General features: G+C 57.7%; 1 protein-coding gene across 2 annotated transcripts in view; it reads left to right on the forward strand.

Moving 5' to 3' along the window:
* Nucleotides 1-20770, forward strand: part of PLCG1 (phospholipase C gamma 1) — a 35637-nt gene that overhangs the window by 9064 nt on the left and 5803 nt on the right. For both annotated transcript variants that reach the window (XM_035006320.1, XM_035006321.1), the window contains exons 2-23: nt 11103-11255; nt 11371-11464; nt 11624-11671; nt 14094-14178; nt 14271-14354; nt 14587-14621; nt 14824-14896; nt 14996-15097; nt 15321-15439; nt 15525-15610; nt 15686-15806; nt 16246-16414; nt 16547-16669; nt 16751-16852; nt 16933-17120; nt 17383-17583; nt 17664-17783; nt 17873-18053; nt 18983-19060; nt 19708-19811; nt 19992-20088; nt 20287-20356. In XM_035006320.1, coding sequence (XP_034862211.1) covers nt 11103-11255; nt 11371-11464; nt 11624-11671; nt 14094-14178; nt 14271-14354; nt 14587-14621; nt 14824-14896; nt 14996-15097; nt 15321-15439; nt 15525-15610; nt 15686-15806; nt 16246-16414; nt 16547-16669; nt 16751-16852; nt 16933-17120; nt 17383-17583; nt 17664-17783; nt 17873-18053; nt 18983-19060; nt 19708-19811; nt 19992-20088; nt 20287-20356 — 2433 coding nt within the window. The remainder of the gene's footprint in view (nt 1-11102; nt 11256-11370; nt 11465-11623; nt 11672-14093; nt 14179-14270; nt 14355-14586; nt 14622-14823; nt 14897-14995; nt 15098-15320; nt 15440-15524; nt 15611-15685; nt 15807-16245; nt 16415-16546; nt 16670-16750; nt 16853-16932; nt 17121-17382; nt 17584-17663; nt 17784-17872; nt 18054-18982; nt 19061-19707; nt 19812-19991; nt 20089-20286; nt 20357-20770) is intronic.

Here is a 20770-nt window from a genome sequence, read left to right on the forward strand (position 1 = left end):
CGTTCTCCCTCCGCTCCTTGTGACACCGGGTCCTTTCCAGGTGGTGCTTGGCTAGCCTTTAAGGGGCTGCCGTGGCTGTGTGCCCAGGCGCAAGTACTAGCTCTCTCCCCAACTCATCACCTCCTAGGAACCGGGCCCATCCAGGGGGAAGCAGGGAGGGCTCCTTTTTATAGCCACATGTAGGCTTTGTGTATAGGCTCTGCTGCTTCCTTCCGGGCCCTTCCTGGTGTTGGCGGGTGGCCCTGGCTTCAGCAGGACTCAGGATGCAGAATAAGTGGGTGGGGCTTTCTCCTGCAGAGGACTGGCATCTCCTTTTCTGAGCCCATGCCTGGCACAGAGGAGGCTGGGTTAGCAAGCAAGAAAAGGAGGTGGCTCGATCTTTGATCCTGGGAAGCTTGCAATCTAGAACATGCAGAAAACCATGAAAGCCCAGAGCCAGCAGGAGACAGTTGTGCCTAAAGTACTGTAGGCTGAACCTAAGCGTCCAGACACAGTCAGCTTCCTCTCTGTTGCAGCCCATCCTGTCCTTGTGGAGTCCCTCCCCCCTGCTGGCTGGGAAGCCAGCATTGGTTAGAGAATCTGTACAAAGGCTGTGAGGTGCCTGGGAGCAAGGCGTGGGCATGGTGAAGGGTGGGTGGTCTGACGGAAGCTCCAAGCCCTGGCAGTGAACACTGACCAGACTGGTGAGGGGCTGGGCCACAGCAAGTTTGACCACTTGTTTGTGTGAGATCTAATTCTAACTCAGTAGGGGTGGGCCGTTCACTTTGGGGTTGGCTTCCTGTTTTCTTAGACACCTGGGGTTATGGCTGAGCTGAAATGTCCTGAGGGAAGTAGTTGTTTAAGGGATGCCCCCAGGTCACAGTGTCCTTGGCTTGGCCTTGTCCATGGGGGGGGGGGGGGGGGGGGAGTAGGGCATTGACCACACTGGGCCTCTGGCTGTGAAGCTGTGGGTGTGTGGTGGGTGAATTCTAACCCCATGGGACTGAGTGACTTCAGCCTCAGGCCCCAAGGATACAGGCTGAGTTCATAGAGTGACTAACCCTGGGAAGGAGAGGAGGATCTGGCCACAGGTCCCAAAGGCTTTTCAGCCTACTTGGGGGCAGGAGGTCAGCTGGGAGGTTGGGCAGTGCTGGGGTGCAGGGGCTCTGCAGTGGGCCAGCTCCCAGAAGTGTCCAGGACCTCGAAAGTTCAATGAATGGGGTGCCTGGGTGGCTCGGTCGTTAAGTGTCTGCCTTCGGCTCAGGTCATGATCCCAGGGTTCTGGGATCGAGCCCCACATCAGGATCCCTGCTCTGCGGGAAGCCTGCTTCTCCCTCTCCCACTCCCCGTTTGTGTTCCCTCTCTTGCTGTGTCTCTCTGTCAAATAAATAAATAAAATCTTAAAAAAAAAAAATTCAGTGAAATGTGCGTGCCCGCCCCCCCCCCCCCCCGCTCATTTCCGCCCCCCCGGGGGGGGCAGAACACCCCGTATAAGTCACTTTCCATCCTCCTCTTTCCTGACCCTCAGAGCAATCAACATGGGGCTCTGCATCCCCCTCCCCCTGTTCCACCTGATGGCTCTTCTCTCTTGGGGAGGCAGCTCTCCTCTTCCTACCCTAGTCACTTTACCCGAAGCGGTAATTGAGTATAATGTGCCTGTGGCCTTTCTTGGGAACTCCTAGCAAACCCACCGAGGAGGTTAGAAAGGGTAGCATATGTCACTTTGTCAAGGATTTTACTCCGGGCCTCTTGAGGCTAGCAGTGAAATACGGAGAACATCCCCTCTGGTGACAACAGAATGCCTGGTGCCTGGAGCATTTCCACAAGGATGCCTGGTCCCTGGCATGAGAATTGGCCCACGCTGGAAGGGTGAGGCTCTGCAGGCTGGAGTGGGAGGCAGCAAGGAGCCTGTTAGGGGAGGTGAGGCCAGAAGCTGTCTTAAGAGGGTAGTACTATAGGAAGTTAAAATCAGGAATGGGAAGTCCCAGAGTAGCCATTCCTCTTGACAGGGGAGGCAACTTGGAAGAATTCTAGCTGGGCTTCCTGGGGAGGCAGCAAGTTCCCGATCACCTTGGAGTGAGGTCAGAGGCTAGATCATGCATCAGGGCCTTGCCTCCCCGGGAAGCAAAAGGAGGACAAGGAAGGTGCCTTGGCTTGGGCTGGTGTGGCCCAGAGGGAGTGTGGCCAGCTGCTGTGGAGAGGCTGGGCCCAGCAGCTCCAGAACGGGAGAGGCCTAGTGGGGTGCACAGAAGAGGATGTCTGGGCCAAACAGACCTTGCCTTCATGACTTCTTCATTGCTTAGCACATCTCCAACCTCCTGGTCAAGATTGACTCTCTTGGGGGTTTAGGGCTGGCCCCACACCTCCCTCCCGTCCCCCACCCCCCGCCTCCCTCCCACCCCCTGCCTCCAAGAAGGAGCAGGGTATATGGTGCTGGTAACATGGAAACCAAAGAGGTGGGGAGCCAGGGCATGCATGGGGCTCCACAAGGAGCTCTGCAGAGGAGGCCTCTGCTGTCCCCCTCCACTGTCCTCCCACTTCAGCCCATCCCTTAGATCTCTAGCCAGAGGCTCCTACTGTTTCTTGGGGGGGTGGGAAGCCCCAGATTTTCCTGTCTTCTAATGCATTCCATTTCCTGCTAGGCCCTGGGATCTTAACGCTGACAGGCATGGTCCATGCCCTCAAGGAGCTCACACTCCATTGGAGAAGATTTAAAAGACACATAGGGTTCCCACTCATCTAAGTGCTCAGTAAACATGGTTGTGACAAATAAAGCCAGTATCAGGGCTTGTCCAAGGATTAGGTTGGGGATGGTGAAGAAAAGGATGGTTCTAAAGTTTCTAGTTTATGTACCTATTGGGAGGTGATGCTGTTAGTTTCCCAAGAGGTGTGGCAGGAGACCTGGGTTTTGGTGAGAGAAGTGTTGAAGAGTATGAGGGAATGTGTTTGGTTTGAGGGGTTGACTTTGAGATGTTTTTGAGGTGAGCAGCGGGGAGGTGGCAAGTAGGCAGTTGGACTGAAGGACCTGAAGCTTAAAGGTGGGGACTGGTTGTCTGTTGGCAGTGGAATCTGTGGGCATGGATGACTGACTGGGAGGAGGTAGAGCATTAGGGGAAGAGAGGACCTTGGCCTCGGCCTTGATAAAGGCCAGCGTGTAATGCAGTTAGGCCTGAAGCCCAAGAAGAAGGGGGAAACCAGAAGTCATGAGGGAGAAGCCAAGGGCAGAGCTTCAAGCAGGAGGGAGGGTGTGGTCAACCATGTTGATTGCTCTGAGGGTCAGGAAAGAGGAGGATGGAAAGTGACTTATACTCAGTGTTCTTGTCCCCCCCCCGGGTAGCCTGAATATACCGGGGGGTGGGGAGGGGGGCAGGCACGCACATTTCACTGAATTTTTTTTTTTTTTAAGATTTTATTTATTTGACAGAGAGACACAGCAAGAGAGGGAACATAAACGGGGAGTGGGAGAGGGAGAAGCAGGCTTCCTGTGGAGCAGGGATCCTGATGTGGGGCTCGATCCCAGAACCCTGGGATCATGACCTGAGCCGAAGGCAGACACTTAACAACCGAGCCACCCAGGCACCCCATTCATTGAACTTTCGAGGTCCTGGACACTTCTGGGAGCTGGCCCGCTGGGTCCTCAGCCTCTCCTGTAGCTGGGGGCCAGGCACACACAAGACATCTAGAAAAAACTTGGGCAGCTTTCAGTGGAGGCAGAGGTCTGAGTGCACAGGATTTCTGCCCTGGGGGCTGACCCATGAACTACCTGGGGAGTTATTTAGGCCTGGGTAGCAAAGTTGGGGCAAGCCCATGTCCATACTGCAGCTTTTCCCTCTTCTGGGAAAGGCCTCCTGTAGGCCCAGCATCCTTCCCCCTCTTCTGTGAAACTGAATGCCCCCCCACTCCCCCCAACAAACTGCTCCAATGATGCCTTGGCTTCCATGATCTCCTCTGCCTGACACGGGCTGTCAGCCCTCCAGACCTGCCTTCTGCAGAGTGATCTGAGAAATCCCAAGGAGTACTGCTCACTTTCTCTGTGCTCCCAGCACCACAGACATCTGCCTGTTGTTCCATCTTTGCACAACCTCACAGTTATCTACTTCCCCATCTGTTTCCTCCACCAGCCAGGGGCTTTTCTGAAGGGCAGGAACTCCAGTGCCTTATTGATTTCTGTTTACCCAGGACCCAGCCCAGGGCCTGACACTGAGGAGATAGGTGCCTAATACATGTTTGATTTGATGATGGAATGAATGAACAAGCGTAATAGGCAACTGCTCAGCTCTCTCCCAGCTTTTGAGTTCTCTGGGTGGGGCCTCCTTTCCCTTCCTTCCTTTGGGGACTGGGCATGCTGTTCCCACCTCTGATATGGGTGGGATTAGTCTAGCGTCCTAGGCAAGAGGGCTGCCTGCCTGGATGGTATGAAAGCTCTGGGGCCATGCAGAGGGTCCCAGTTCTGCCATGAACCACTGTGTGACCATGACAAGACCCTTCGGAGCCTCCATTTTCTCATTGCTCCAAAGAGGAGATTCATCTAGAATCTGGATTCTAGATGATTCATGTGCTGGCAAGGATCCTTTACAGCTGTAACCTGAAGCAGTTAGTACATATGGGTTCAAGGTCTCACGTAGGAGGACCCTGCAGACCTCCATCCAGCTGTCTGAAGGGCCTTTTCCTGTTTATCAAGGTGGGAGAGGGCCAGATGCCCGGTCAGGCCTGGCTGCTCTTCTCAGTCAGGTGTTTAGGGAGCAGTGACTGATGAAACCCCAGCCAGAAGCAGATGCTGAGCTCTGCCCTGGTACACCCTGGACTCCCGGGATTCAGCCAGGGTTCCCTTGTGTACACCTTGGTAAGGGGCTTTGGCCTCTCTCCTCTGCTGCTGCACAGGCATGGGAAGGAGAGAAGCCCCATTCTCACCTTTTCTTTGTTGCATGACCCTCTGACCCCAAGTCTCCCAGCCTCCAGCCTTGCCTATAAATTCGAGGTAGATAGCTACCCACACCTCTGCTTTTGACTTCCTCTCTGGTGGGATCTGGGAGCTGCTTCTGATGGTTTCTGTTGGAAGATAGGAAGGGGAAGGTTATAGTCTGAGAAAAGAGAGGGGAATGGGGGGGGGGGTTAAGCTTTCTAGATTAAAAAACAAAACCCTTCAAGTTTACCATGAGTTGAAATTATTTTAAGTTGCAAAATGTATATGCTTGTATTTCTGTATGGGTAACATTTACTGAAGTTTACATCAATTAGCTTACGTACTTTGTAAAAGGAAAAATGCTCTAAAAAATATTTCAGTGAAAGCGTGTTTCATGTCCAGAAATTTGTGATATGTGCCACTTCCTTCTGGTTTTTTGTTGTGCTGGTGGTGGTGTTCTTAGCTCTTATGTTCATCATTTGTGGGGAGGTTAATTTTCAGTATGTCCTCCTGTCTCTCTGGTGAGATCGCTTTGGTATCTCTTCTTGACCTCTCAGTCACTCAGTGAAGAAGGGGCCAGGAGTGGTGATCCTCTTTTGCAGAAGAGGGACATGAGGCTCAGAGGTGGGGTGTGCCTCCCACCTGCCTTGCCAGTGCTTGGTGTTCGTGGCTCTTCTAGGTACCTCCTCCTTGCTTGATGGGTGTAATTGGCCGGAGGTTTGGAGGACCTCTGTCTGGGGAGGGTTTGTTTGGAAGTGGCCTCACTGGCGGCAGGGGATGCTAGGACACTGGTTCCTGACCAAGAAGCTTGAATCTAATTTAGAATTTGGATTTGATGCTGGGCTCCCTTCTACCCCTTCCAGAGCCTGCTGTGCTCACAGTGAAGCAAAGCCATACTCACTAAGATACCCTGGAAAAGGCTTGGTGCCCCGCCCTTGCTACCCCCTTTCTCTTCCCTGGGGATGCCGCCTGGTCTCCGGGGATGCTGCCTCTCTGCTGTGGCTGTCCTGATGCACTAGGCAGGGGTATGACTGGTAGGGCACTTGATGCTCGGCCTGATGTCTGGGAGGGTTGGGAGCAGGATTCTAAGACCAGAAGCAGCCCTATCAGAAGGACCTAGCATAGACAGGTCTTCTAGGGTCATTGTCTTCAGTCCCTTCCAAGACTCCAAACTGGCTTCCTGCCATTGAACTTGTCCCTTTCATGGCACCCTTTCCTCACCCAGTGGAGTAGGTGCTGTCCCAGGCTTGGGGACCTACTCTGCTGCAAAGGCAAATTCTGATCTGGCCCTGAGAACGACGACAGCACTCTTTCTTTGTTGCTGTCTAGCTGCCCACCTCCCAAAGTGCTTGGGATCAGTTGTGTGGCTCAGATGAGGACACTGAGGCTCTTAAAGGGAAAGCGACCACCACTACTGGTACGTCCCGAAGTCATTTGCTCTCCAGGCCTGACTGACCCGAGCACTCTGCTTTGAGTAACTGCTGATCTCTAGTCTCCATGGTCTCCAGCAAGGAGCCTGTCCCTGGGCCAAGAGAGGAGACAAGGGAGGGTTTCCTTGCCTGGCCAGGCAAGCTTTGGTTTTGCACATTCAGTCTTGTGGCATTCTGCCTCAGTGCTTAGAGCCAGCCCCTGCCACCAGGCAATGGGCATGTTTTCTTCTGCATAAAAATCAAAACAGAAACCAGTCCAAGGTTGGGGGTGGTCAAGGCAGGCCAGGCTTGACTCTCCCATGGGAATATCTTTATGTAGTCATCTGTTGACCTGTGAACAGTTAATGGCCGTCCCACCCCTAACGAAAACCTTCACTTTATCCATGACCTGCCAGAGAGGCCCAGCTATATGCTTGGAAACAGGATTTGAAAATTGATCTTTGTGATTTCAGTCTGTTAGTCTCCCGTTCTCATACCCCACCCTATGTGAGGTGGTGGGGTGCACATGCCTCGGACTTCTGAGTGTGAAGTGGGGTGCTGTGGCTGCAGCTGGCCCGGTGCTGCAGGCTCAGGAAGCGGCCTCTGGCTTAGAGCACATCTGCATGCACTGATCTGAACTCTGGCCCCAGGAGCCCCACTCCTTCATGGTGCCCCATCCCTGCGAGACCCCTTTTTGAGCTAGGGAAATGGCTGCTTGGATTCTCTCCTTAGGCAGTTACGGCCTAGCTTTGCCTTTCCTAGGTTTGGGCCCAACCCCAGCAAAGCCCTGGCAGGTGGCTGCAGTTGTCTCCCCTGCTGCTGGCTTCTCTGGGCCTCGAGTTGATGCACTAGGCACACAGGCCAGGGGTCAGGCTCCTTCAGACATCACTGGTTCCTGACAGGGTCCTTATTGCAACCCTGTGAGGTAAGGGGAATTCCCAGTTTACTAATGGAGAAACGGAGGCCAAAAGAGTGAGGGCCTGCCTAGGGCTGCCAGCTAGGATTTAAGACCTGCGTGGTTCTCCTCTGCTAGGCGTGGGCAGCCTTTAGGAAGGGGGACGGTCAGGGCAGGCTTCCTGAAGGAGTGGGAGGGGGCAGGTTGCCACCAGAACCCCCAGGCTTCTGCCCAGAGCACCAGGCAGTCTGGCTATCAGAAGGTCCTCAGCCCTCACAGCTGGCCTGTGATGCCAGTCCCTGGCCCAGCATGGGTAATCCCTCATTACCCCAAAGCCTCTTGAGGAGGGCTGGTCTCTGTATCTTCATGAGAGTGTGTGGGTGATTAAATGCCCAGGCAGCTTATCTTGTCACTGTCTCCCACGGCCATGCTTGGTGTGGTGATACTCCTGCCATTCCTGAAGCATGGGCCTTGGGGACCCGGTCCTTGGAGGAATGAACACACCATGCCTCTGGACAGGCTGAGCTGGCCGGGTGGTGCTGGTGGAACCCCAGGTGCTCTCAGGTTGGAGTGAGCTTGAAGATGGCCCTTTGTCATTGGTGAAGCCCTACACTCTTCTGCTACACAGGATTCTAGCCTGGCCCCCTGGTTGTGGGATCCTGCCCTTGTCCCTTAGAGAGTTGCCCTGTCTCACTTCCCTGTCTCCAGCCTAGCAAGGACCTCTCAGTACCCTGACTTTTCTTTTCCCCAGTGTTCCTTGAACGTTGTCTTCCCATGGTTCTGAGCGGGGGATGAGTGCTGGGTCATGGGTCTCTGGGAACAGGGTGCTACTCTTCTGCTCTTCTAAGCAGTTCTCTCCTCCCGAAGCTCCCAGGTCCTGGGAGGGTCTCTGTCCCTGCCCTTCCTGTCCCACTGCAGTTCTGACCCATACAGCTCGGGTGGCTTGGCCTCCCCCTCCCCCCAACTAGGGCAGAGGCCATGCCTGTCCCAGGGAGTCTCCTCCCCTGATGGCAGTCCCTGGGGGACCAGCCCTGGCTCTCTCAGGAAAGGGGACCCTTCTGTGTTTGTCTGGGAGGCAGGGGGATGGGAAGTGGGGTTGGGAGGTGGCACAGGAAATAGTAGAGAGTCTCACCCTGGCGTCATGTCCTTTCAGCCTGCTTGGCTTGTTGCACTTGGAGGGCATCAGGCCCAGGCTGACCCTTCCTTATGAGGGGGAAGGTGCAAGGGACCAGGTGTGGCCAAGCAGGAGCTTGGGAAGCTTGGGCATCTGGCCTGGAGCCGCTCTGTGCCTCTGTGGTTCCTGGTTGGGCAGGAGCCCAGTCAGCCTCCAGCCTGATCTCCATGGGAAATGCGCCCAGCGGCACAGGGCAGGCCAGAGGTTCTCCTGGGGCCTGCCGGTGGCTGGGGGGGGGGGGGGGGGGGGGGGGGGTAGGGCAGGCGCGGGGCTGCACCTGTCCGGCCTCAGGCTTTGAACTGACCCTCTAGCTGCCTGCCAAGCAGCGGCCACGGCACGGGCTACTTCTAATGACGGGCGGGCAGCTGAGAGGAAGGGCCCAGGCTGTGGAGCACGCAGACCCTGGCCTAGATGCATTTGTGTTGGTGAGGTTGTGTGCCTGTGTGAGAGGTGTGGGAGGGGGTGACAGCAGCTCTGCACCGGAAGAGCGCACTGGTTTCTGTTTCAAAGGGCAAGGTTTGTGGTTATTCTGCAGTTTCTGGTCTGGGCATTTCCCCTGTTCAGCTCCTCCTTCTATCCTTGGAAACTGTCTTCTCAGGCCAGGTTTCTGTGACTCAGTTCCCCCCACCCTCCCTGTTTCTACCTGAGTGTAACTTATTCTTAAAACTCCACTCCCATTTTGTGGCCCCTCCCCCCACCTGTGTGCCTGCTCTCTTCATTTGCTCATCCAGTCCTTCAGCCACTACTGCATATGGGCCCTGTCTGCGGGGGGAGGACTCATGTTCACACACGTAGTGTCATGAGGAGGCAAGGGCATGATTACTGCAAGAGGGCGCTTCTGAGTTGGGTCTTTGGTGGGAGAGAATGGAGCCTGGGAGATAGTCCACCCTAGGGACCGGGATGAAATGGGGGGACAGGAAGCACTGGCTGTTCTTGCCCTTGGCCCAGCTTAGTTTAGACGGACCAGAGAAGATGGGAGGGAAGAAGCTGGGAATGGAGATCACTGAGCCTCACCAGGAAGGGCCTTGAAGGCCCTAGAAGGAGCATGTTCTCCTTAGTGAGCAACCACAGGAGGGATCAGAACAGTGTTATAAGGATTCTGAAGACTTAAGAAGGGTAGCTCATTGGTAAAGAGGATGGGTGGGGGCAGGGCTGCTGGCAGGGAAGGCAGGGCTTTGTTGGTGGGAGGACCGATCCTGAGGGTGTGATGAAGGCAAGGGAGCAGGGAGAGTGGGCTCCAGTTAGAACCAGTAATGCTGTGGCGGGGAGCTGGGGTTGGGGCTAGGCAGTGCCTCTGTTTGAGGTGGGACAGATGGGGCACAGCTGTGGCTGGAAGGGGGAGGAAGAGAGCCTGGGGATTTGGGCCCTTTGGGACGTTCTGGCCAGGACGGTGTACAGTTTGGACTGGGAAGGCTCTGCGATGGACGCTAGCCGGGCAGTGTGCTGGCATTGCTCCTGGCTCCAGATCTCCCGGGCCAGTCTGGGTCGAGAGCATTACAAGGGGCCCAGGGAGAGTCCTCTCTGGTCGCTCAGCCTGGCTTCTTCTGTTTGAACAGCTCCTCCCTAAATCTGTCTCTTTATCTGACTTGGAGAGTCTGCCCCTGTCCGGGATCCCAGCCCGCACTGGGGGATCGTGTGGGTGTGTGGCTGGGCTAGCCCTTCCCTGTGCGGCGTGGTGCTGGGGCCCTCTCCTGGCCTGGGGTCAGAACCTGTGCGGCTAGCGTACTTTGGTGAGGGAGCAGAGGGAGGGAACCTGCCTTGAATGAGCTCCCATGTGCCATGGACAGGGCTGGGCACTTCCGGCTTTTAGACCTTTCAGTCTTTCCAGCGGCCTCACCGTTACTGGTTAGCTGCGTTAACAGCTGAAGGAGTGAGATCAGAGCAGTTGTCACTGTGCTGAGGTCACACGGCTGATGGGAGGTAGAGCTGGGATTCTAGTCCAGGCAGTCTGGTCCCAGAGTCCAGGCATGTTTTTTCTACCACCCTGCCTTCTAGAGAAATTCAGTCAAGCCCTTGACTTTATATTTGGTAAAACTGAGACTGGGAGAAGTTAAATGAGTCACTCAGTGTCATCTCCCTTGTTAGTGGCCGGGGCAGGTCGTCTGCCATTCAGTGCTGTGTGCTTCCCCAGTCTGTGCTCTGTGAGCCCAGGGGAGCCACATGCAGGCCCTTTGACAGCCAGAGTGGGGAGACATTCCTTTGGAGAGCCGCTGCCTTGGGAGACCAGGCCTCTTGCTGAGACTTGCTTGGGGATGTCTTTGGGGTGGTGGGCCATTCAGGGTGCGTCAGTTCTCCGGGCCTGACCCCTCATTCCTCCAGTGGATTCTGAGACATACTTGGGTCTGCCTCACCCTACCCTGGGACTTTACAATTTGGTTTGTGTACTTTGTGTCAGGAAATGGTCCTCACGGAACAGCCTTCAGCCCTCCCCAGTTCTCTCTCTAGAGTCCATCTAGCTTTTTTCCAGGTCATAGTGACCTGCCCACATTCTCAGCAAGGGAATGTACACAGAATGGGGCTCCCTGCTCCCCCAGACAGCTCAGCTTCTGGCAGAGGTCTGTTCTCAGACTCAGCGTAGCTCTCTTTTATCACCTAGTAGGACTCAGTACTCTTGGCTCTGCCCCTTGATGAGGTGTCTCTCTTTGTGGTACCTCCCTAAGGGCGAACGAGGAAACCAGGCCGCCCTCATTTCGGCACTGACTCAGAGACCCCAGCCTGACCTTGGCCTCTTTACCTTCCTAGTTGACATTCGCGAAATCAAGGAGATCCGCCCTGGGAAAACCTCACGGGATTTTGATCGCTACCAAGAAGACCCTGCTTTCCGACCAGACCAGTCACACTGCTTTGTCATCCTGTATGGGATGGAATTCCGCCTAAAGACCCTGAGCCTGCAAGGTAGGAGTCACAGGGCTGGAGGAGATAGGGGGTAGTTTGGGGGCAAATATCCACTGGCTCCTGGCTCAGCAGGAGGTGTGTGTCCTCAGCTCAGCTCTTTACCCCTTGATCACAGCTACATCTGAGGATGAAGTGAACATGTGGATCAAGGGTTTAACATGGCTGATGGAGGACACATTGCAGGCAGCCACACCTCTGCAGATTGAGAGGTAAGAACCACCCCTGACATGGTTAGAGTTAGGGGCAGTAGATTCTAGGGAGCATTGGCAAGGACACAGGCCTTTGTGTGCCCAGGCACTGCCTCCTGACCTCCCCGGACCTCATCCAGCTGGTGAAGTGGTTCTCACTTCAGGCTTCTCTCCCTCCAGGTGGCTGCGGAAGCAGTTCTACTCAGTGGATCGGAATCGTGAGGATCGGTAGGTATTGGGCTGTGGCTCTAGTCCAGCCGGTGGGTTGGGGCAGCCAGAACAGTAGCCATGCCCCGAGCAGCTGCCTGGAGAACCAGAGGACCCAGGGGCCTGCCTCTAGTAGGGCTGGGGGCCAGGCAAGTGGAACTTCCTGCAGAAAGCCCTCTGAGGGCCTTGGTGCAGACTGGCTCTGGGTGTCCTGCAGAGAGGCTGAGAGTGGCCTTAGTGTGTGAGGGGGTGCCTGGAAGCGCACAGCTTTGAGGCCCACCATATGACAGCCAGAGGGGCCAGGGAGAGATGGGGGACAAAGATCAGTTCATGGTGAGGCCTTCTGACTGTTGCCGTGAAAGAGCTAGAAAACCACGGAGGGTTTTGAAAGGAAGTATCCCGTGACCCGACTTCAGTTGCACAGGACCGCCGGCTCCTGCTGGAGAGTCCAGGGCGGGGCAGAGCCAGCGAGCTTGGGCAGGGAGCTGCTTCAGCATTCTGGGTGGAAGATGAGAGGGTTTGGCTCAGGGTGCAGGGTGGTAGCAAGTGGTCGGATTTGGACTCTACTGTATCTTGAAGGTAAGAGTCCAGTGGAATTTCCTAACATTGATTTTGGTGTGCAAGAGAAAGAGAGGAGTCCAGGGTGACAGTAAGCTTTTTGGCTGAAGCATCTGGAAAGGTGGAGTTGCCATTGACTAAGATGGGGAAAGCCATGGAAAAAACATATTTGGGAGAGTTTAGGGGTACATTTAGGCCATGTTCAGTTTTTTTTGTTTTTTGTTTTTTAAAGATTTTATTTATTTATTTGAGAGAGAGAAAGCATGAGGTGGGGAGGGTCAGAGGGAGAAGCAGACTCCTCGCTGAGCAAGGAGCCCGATGCGGGACTCGATCCCGGGACTCCAGGATCATGACCTGAGCCGAAGGCAGTCGCTTAACCAACTGAGCCACCCAGGCGCCCAGGCCATGTTCAGTTTTATGATGCCCTTAGACGTCCAGGTGGAGACATTGCATTGGCAGGTGGGTAGAATGAGTTTAAGGGAGAAGTTGGGGTAGGAGATACTAGCTCGGGAGCATAGAGATGTTCCTTCCATAAGCCGTGAGGCTGGAGATCACCTGATAAGTGTAGCGAGGAAAGGGAAGAGGGCCGGCGGCTAACCCCAGGCTACTTGGACACTGGGGGGGATCAGGGAGGTGAGGAGGAGCTAGCCAGGGGAAGTAGCAGCTTGTGAGGTAAGAGAAAAACCTGGAGGGTGGAGTTTTGGAAGTTCGGGGAGGAGGGAGTGGCCAGCTGTGCCAGGCCTCGTCAAGTGCGTTGAAGACAGGTGCCCCTTGGACTTGACAGCACAGAGGTTGTTGGTGACCTTGAGGAGTGGGGAGGGGGGCTCAGGGAAGGAAAGGGAGCATGGATGGCTCCTTCAAGGTGCTGCTGTGAGGGAGAGCAGAGAAGGGAGCGGTCGCCGGAGAGGGCAGCAGGGTCGAGACAGGTGTTTTGGTGGGACGGGTAGTAGCTTGCTTGTAATGCTGATGGCAGAGAGTCGAGAGAGTTTGTTGATGCAGCAGGTTTCCCAGCCTGCAAAGCAAGGACCCTGACCACCTTCCTCCTGGCGCCTGGGGGTCAGATCAGCTGGCACGTGCCAGTAGCAGCCAGGACCACCCGGTACAGGACTGAATCCTGCAAGGGAGTTTTGGTGCTGCCTGCCAGGCTCTTAGGAAGGAGGAGGAGGACGGCCACCCCCCCTCCCTGACACCAGCCTCCAGGAGAGAAGGCCTCCCTTTCCCCCATCTTTGCCGTCTTTTGCCAGGCTCAGCAGTGTCCCCTAGTCCCACATCCTGGGCAGGGCACCCCTGGAGGGCAGGGACACTTCCCTGTCAGACCCCAGGAGAGTGTCCAGTCACCGGCAGTGGTATTTTGCTGAGCAGGACCCCCTCCGGCCACCCCCTCACCCCCCACCCTGTGCCGGGTGCTGAGACACACACTCCCGGCATTCCAGGGTCACTGGTCAGGAATCCCTGCCGAACTCCCCCCGGGGAGTATGTGAGTGAGGTGTGTGAGGCCTGGAGGCTCAGCAGGGGAAGGGTGCCTCCTGTGTCTGGGTGAGCCAGCAGCCCATAGGATTGCTAGGGGGCCAGAGAGAGGTACAGGCTCGAGTGTTGAGACCTATAGGCTGGCTCCCCTCCCCCATGCCTGGCCCACTTCACTGAGCCTGTTCACTCCTTTCTCACTAGAATCACGGCCTTTGTCTTTGCTTAGATGAGGAAACTGAGCCCTAGAGAAAGGAGGGGACTTCCCTTGGTCACCCCAAGGGTTCTGATTTAGCCTCACCTCAGGACTCTAGGCGCCAGGGTAGTGTTTACCTGTCCAGCCCCAGGTGGACTCAGCCCACAAGTCAGAGGTCATGAGAGAGGTTGGGTGAGGCCACTGGGGATGTCCCTGTTTCCTCAGTATATCAGCCAAGGACCTGAAGAACATGCTGTCCCAGGTCAACTACCGGGTCCCCAACATGCGCTTCCTCCGAGAGCGTCTGACGGTAAGCACCTCCTGGGCCACCTGCAGGCAGTGGGCGCAGCCCGGGAGCCGCTGGCCGCGGACCTAACCGGAGTCCCGCCCTGTGCCGTGTAGGACCTGGAGCAGCGCAGCAGTGACATCACCTACGGGCAGTTTGCTCAGCTGTACCGCAGCCTCATGTACAGCGCCCAGAAGACGGTGCATGAGCCACCTGCCCTCCCACGGCCCCTGCCCCTGCTCTCCCACCCCAGCCCCGGCCCTGCTTGCCTCCGCCCCGCTGTCCCGCTTGAGGGCTTTCGGGTGCCATTTCTCCAGCTTTTCTCCTCTGGAGGCCTGCCCCTCTCTGTTGCCCCAGCCTTTCTTCCTGAAAGCCCTTTTCCCATGTGGCCTCCCAGGGGCTCTCGCTCTGACCAGCTTCTGTCTCCTGCAGATGGACCTCCCCTTCTTAGAAGCCAGTGCCCTGAGGTTTGGTTTGAAGTGGGGCGGTGGGGTTCTCCCCTGGTGACTCCTGGTACAGGTGGGAGGCCGTGGGAGGGAGTGAGCCATACTGGACCCTTTTGGGCAACTGTGCTGGCTGGGAGCTGGGCTCTGCCTTCCAGGGGGCCCCTCGTTGTCTGTGGGCTGTACCAGCCACCTGGCTGCCAGGCGCTCCCCTTCTTTCCCACAGGGCAGGGGAGCGGCCGGAGCTCTGTCGTGTGTCCCTTCCTGAGTTCCAACAGTTTCTCCTCGAGTACCAGGGGGTACGGCCGGGTTGGACTGGGCCAGGGTGCCTGGCTGAGGGGGGCTGGGCTCGTCACTGGCGGCCTCTCATGTGCACCTCCCCAACCCACCCCCACCAGGAGCTGTGGGCTGTTGACCGGCTTCAGGTGCAGGAGTTCATGCTCAGCTTCCTTCAAGACCCCTTGCGAGAAATTGAAGAACCATACTTCTTCCTGGACGAGGTAAGCCCTACCTTTCACACCCCTCCATCAGAATGAGGGGTGCTGACCAGAACCCTACCTGGGTCCCAGGAGCCAGCTTCTCCTTAGGGCTGCCACCTCGTTCCTCCCCACTGTCCACCTTGCCCACCGTGATAGACACTGGGCGTCCTTCCTTCCCACCACAGCCGTGCCAGTGGGCTGGGGCAGTGGCTCACTCTGGCCTTTCCTTCCTGTTCCTGGACAGTTTGTTACCTTTCTGTTCTCCAAAGAGAACAGTGTGTGGAACTCGCAGCTGGATGCAGTGTGCCCGGACACCATGAACAACCCTCTCTCCCACTACTGGATCTCCTCCTCCCACAACACGTGAGTGGCTCCCTCAGCCCCACCCGGCCCACCCTTAGGAGGGAGGCAGTCACCCAACCACCCCTGCCTCTCCTTCCCTGTCCAGGTACCTGACCGGGGACCAATTCTCCAGCGAGTCCTCCCTAGAAGCCTACGCTCGCTGCCTGCGAATGGGCTGTCGCTGCATTGAGTGTGCGTGGGGGCCGGGGCTGGGGGAGTAGGTTGTGGGGGGGCCACCCTCTTGACTGTGGTCATGTTCCTCCCCAGTGGACTGCTGGGATGGCCCAGATGGGATGCCAGTCATTTACCATGGACACACCCTTACCACCAAGATCAAGTTCTCAGACGTTCTGCACACCATCAAGGAGCATGCCTTCGTGGCCTCAGAGTGAGTCGGCGGGGGGCCGAGGGGGAGGAGGAGGGCAAGGGTCAGCTTGGCTCCAGCTCTCTCCTGTGACAGAGGGTCCCCTCCAATGTCCCGTCCCCACTCCCCCTGTTTTTTATCTTTGTCCTTCTTGGCCTCCCCTCCTTTCTTGCTGCTTGCTTGAGCCATTCTTCCTAAGCTACTCCCTGTTTCCTGCACCCTCGGCCCCCCTCTTCATGGGTTCTTCGCTAGCCTGTGGAACAAACTAAAGCTCTACCCATCCTCAAAAAATACTTCCTTTCAGAAGCCAGGGCTAGCATCTTCTCTGGCTAGCTCCCCTCTAGACAGGGCCCTGAGGTCCTTGGTTCCTAACACCTTTTCTGAGGGGCTGTTTGGACTGAGTGAGTGTTGACCCCTCAGAATTGTTAGGTCTCTGTCACTGCACCTGTCCCTTACCCTGCAGGTACCCTGTCATCCTGTCCATCGAGGACCACTGCAGCATTGCCCAGCAGAGAAACATGGCACAGTACTTCAAGAAGGTGCTTGGGGACACACTCCTTACCAAGCCCGTGGACATTGCCGCGGACGGGCTCCCCTCACCCAACCAGCTCAAGAGGAAGATCCTCATCAAGGTAACAGTGCGGGGCTCCACACTTCCCAGCACCTCTCCCAGGCCATGGCTCTAGCTGGTGGTCTCAGCCTGGGTGAGGAGGTGGGGGCTCTGGGACTGAGCTGGCACTGCCATGTCCTGCCTGCCCCCCTAGCACAAGAAGCTGGCAGAGGGCAGTGCCTACGAAGAGGTGCCTACATCAGTGATGTACTCTGAGAATGATATCAGCAACTCCATCAAGAATGGCATCCTCTACCTGGAAGACCCCGTGAACCACGTGAGGGCCGGGCCAGGCTGAGCATGGGGGGCCCGGTGGGAGGAGGCCTCCATTCATGGGCCCCACTTCGGTCTCTCCCAGGAGTGGTACCCCCACTACTTCGTTCTGACCAGCACCAAGATCTACTACTCTGAAGAGACCAGCAGTGACCAGGGCAATGAGGATGAGGAGGAGCCCAAGGAGGTGAGGGGCCCACCCAGGGCTGGGGGTCGGGCTGGGGTCAGAGTCACCGAGCGTTTTTGCTGTTGCCTTCCCCCCCACAGGCCAGCGGCAGCACGGAGCTGCACTCCAGTGAGAAGTGGTTCCATGGGAAGCTCGGGGCCGGACGGGATGGACGGCACATCGCCGAGCGCCTGCTCACCGAGTATTGCATCGAGACCGGGGCCCCTGACGGCTCCTTCCTCGTGCGGGAGAGCGAGACCTTCGTGGGCGACTACACGCTCTCTTTCTGGTAACCCGCTCCCAGTGCCTGTGCTGCACTCCGACGTGCCCCCCGCCACGCCGAGACCACCGCAGTCTGTAGTTGGTCTCGGTTACAGGCTCTCACACAGAGCACGATCTTCTCCCGCCCGCACACACGCGAACCTTTCTGGGTGCTTTGAAGTCCTCCTGCGGGTCTGCCCGGCACCCGAGCTCCTCAGGCGCCTCGCTTGGGCTGGAGAGCAGCGGTCTGGGCCACGCCTGCTTCTCACCGCCTCCCCATCTGCCCGCAGGAGGAATGGGAAAGTCCAGCACTGCCGGATCCACTCCCGGCAGGACGCTGGGGCCCCCAAGTTCTTCTTGACAGACAACTTGGTCTTTGACTCGCTCTATGACCTCATCACGCACTACCAGCAGGTGCCCCTGCGCTGCAACGAATTTGAGATGCGCCTCTCAGAGCCTGTCCCGCAGACCAATGCCCACGAGAGCAAAGAGTGAGGGAGGGGCCAGGGGCCGGGCGGGGGGGCGTGCCCTGAGTGGGGAAGGCCAGGGCTTGACTCCGGTCTGTCCTCAGGTGGTACCACGCTAGCCTGACCAGAGCTCAGGCCGAGCACATGCTGATGCGTGTTCCCCGGGACGGGGCCTTCCTGGTGAGAAAACGGAATGAGCCCAACTCCTACGCCATCTCCTTCCGGTGAGGGGTGTGGCCTCGGGGTGCTCTAGGTGGTGTGGGACTGCTCCTGGGTCTGGGCTGCCCTGACCCCGTGTGACTCTTCTGTTAAGGGCCGAGGGCAAGATCAAGCATTGCCGTGTCCAGCAGGAGGGCCAGACGGTGATGCTGGGCAACTCGGAGTTTGACAGCCTCGTGGACCTCATCAGCTACTATGAGAAGCATCCGCTGTACCGCAAAATGAAGCTGCGCTATCCCATCAACGAGGAGGCGCTGGAGAAGATTGGCACCGCTGTGAGGGCCCAGGGGTTGAGGGGCGTGGCAGGCAGTGACCCTGGGCTAGCTGCTGGGCAGTCGTGGGACAGTCTGTCTGTGTGAGACACAGAAGCCAGGGACATTGTAGGAGCTCCTGGACGGGTCACTGCCCAGCTGGGGGCCATGGCGTAGGTGCCAGGACAGTGTCCTGGAGGGAATGTCATCTACGAGGGTGTGTCTATAAGGATGGGCATGTGTTAGGTGAAGAGGTTAGGGGCTGTGAGCTGGGCTGAGGGGTGAGGAGGTCCTGGAGCTCACACAGGGAGCGGTAGGCCCAAGGCCAGAGGCTTACCTGGCTGGGCGTGGACTAGACTGTCACCGGGGCAGAGAAGAGAGTTGGCTACAGAAGTGTGGCTGTGGTGGGAGGAGGCACAGGGGTAAGACAAGTGAAGTTAGAAGCCTATGGAAAGGGCTCGGGACTGGAACTGTGGCCTTGGACAAAAGGAAGGCATCTATCTAGGACGGGAGGTCCACTTGAGACTTGTCATCGGCGGGCACGGATGTCCAGGGAAAGGACCTCACACACGGGGGCCCGGGACTGGGCTGGTGGATTGGCGTGTGTGGGGCAGGGGCGCCCAGGGGGAGGGAGGGAGCCACTGGGCTAGAAAGTTGAGTGCATGGCCCCTGCGGGACTCCACTGCAGACAGCTCAGCAGCAGTGTGGGCCTTCAGGAACAGAGAACTTTCAAAATGATGGGGTGGGTGTCCAGGGTAAGAATGTGGAGAGAGGGGAGGGCCAGGCCGTGCCCACTGAGGTCTGAGATGCTGGTGGACCCGATGTCTGGGAAGGGGAGGACATGGCCTGGTGAGGCAGGACACATGGGCCTGCCACACTGATCGAGGGGCCCAGGGAAGCCGGTAGCCACTGTCGTCTGGGTGTTAACGTATCCCGTTCCATCCTGTTTCTAGGAGCCTGACTATGGAGCCCTGTATGAGGGACGCAACCCTGGCTTCTACGTGGAGGCAAATCCTATGCCTACTTTCAAGGTACAGCGTCAGGCCTCTGGGCACAGGAAGCAGTGGGGGGTGGGGGGGTCCCCAGCTGCTCAGGGCTTACATTGCTCTGCTCAGGGGCCCATCTGTGGTTGTTGTGGAGAAGTGGTGCTTGTGGTTTTCCGAGGCCCGAGAGGTTGTGAGAGATGTGTGGTTTGTGTACGACCACAGCTCTCCCTGGGCCGACCCCCTCCCAGACCTTGCCCCTGGGGGGTCCGCACTGACCCTTCCAGATTGCTCCCCAGGGTAACTCCCCGTTTCCTCCCTGGGTGGCAGCAGGGCAGGGGCAGGCCACACTGGCCAGAAAATTTTGTACTTTTGCTACTGAGTCCCTTACCTTGTGAAGATCTGTCAGAGAGGATCTTCCTCTTTTGGCCTCTTTCTCTAGGGGGTAAAGGAGTTGTGCCCTCTCCCTCAGCAGCCAGGGAGCCTGGGAAGGTTCTTTTCTCCCAGGCTGGGGGGGCCTGGTAGGCCTGGCCTCCAGGAGTCTCCATGGCAGAGGCCCTGGGCCTGTCCTCAGTCGCATCTGTCCTGGAGTTTCCTGTAGGGCCCGTGGTGAGGACTGGAGCTGGGCAGGTTGCCGCGGGTCAGGAGAGGTGAGGAGGGGCTGCCTACTCTAACCGGCGCTCTCCCCCTTGCAGTGTGCGGTCAAAGCCCTCTTTGACTACAAGGCGCAGAGGGAGGACGAGCTGACGTTCACGAAGAGCGCCATCATCCAGAATGTGGAGAAGCAAGACGGCGGCTGGTAAGCCTGGTCCCCGGAGCCAGAGCCCGTGGGGGGGGTGGCAGGCCGGGAGGTGGGGGCCCCACACGGGCACCGGCGGTGCTGGCCGCAGCCTGGCTTCCGTGTGGGGCCTTGACAAGGGCTCCCCTCCTGTGGGAGTTTGGGGTGGTTGCCGGGGCAAGCACCATGTGGCTTCCACAGGTGGCGGGGGGACTATGGGGGGAAGAAGCAGCTGTGGTTCCCGTCCAACTACGTGGAGGAGATGGTCAGCCCTGCAGCCCTGGAGCCTGAGAGGGAGGTGAGCGCAGAGCCACAGCGGTGGGACATGCCAGTCACGCACAGTGACGCAGCCTCCAGCACCTGCGGTCCACACACACCCGTGTGTGTGTTGTCATGTGTGCGCTTGTGCGGGGCGTCCGTCGCACGCACACAGACCTCCCCCCACGCGTGTGTACAGCGGCCGTGCTGACGAGCCCTTGGGCTTTGCCTTCCACAGCACTTGGATGAGAACAGCCCCCTGGGGGACTTGCTCCGGGGGGTCTTGGATGTGCCGGCTTGTCAGATCGGTGAGCCCCCATCCCGTTTTCCAGCCCACCATTGCTTAGGGTCAGGCTGTCCTTGGTGGCTCTCGGCACGTGCCGAGGGAAGAAGCCAGAGGCTGCCCCCCACCCCGAGCTCTCCCAGTGCTTGGATCCCCCCGCTGGACACCCTGGGCTCCTTGTTCACCTCCAGCTTTGAGCCCTGCCTGCTCACCCGGAGCCAGGCACTGTGGGAGACGCGGATGGCTCGCTGACCTCCGCAGTCCTCGTAGGCGGGGTCCCGGGCTGGGGCTGGGGCAGGGGACCCAGGGGAGACAGACCGGTTTGGAGCCCCGGCCCACCTCTTCCCGGCAGCCCTCGCGTCCTCTGCTGTCACATGGGCCAGGCTGAGCAGCCCTGTCCCCCAGTGATGTGTGGGGAGGACAGGTGGTGAGGGGACAC

This window comes from Mirounga leonina, unplaced genomic scaffold (genome assembly GCF_011800145.1).
Source record: "Mirounga leonina isolate KUSES-001 unplaced genomic scaffold, KU_Mleo_1.0 Mir_150, whole genome shotgun sequence".
Lineage (NCBI taxonomy): Eukaryota > Metazoa > Chordata > Mammalia > Carnivora > Phocidae > Mirounga > Mirounga leonina.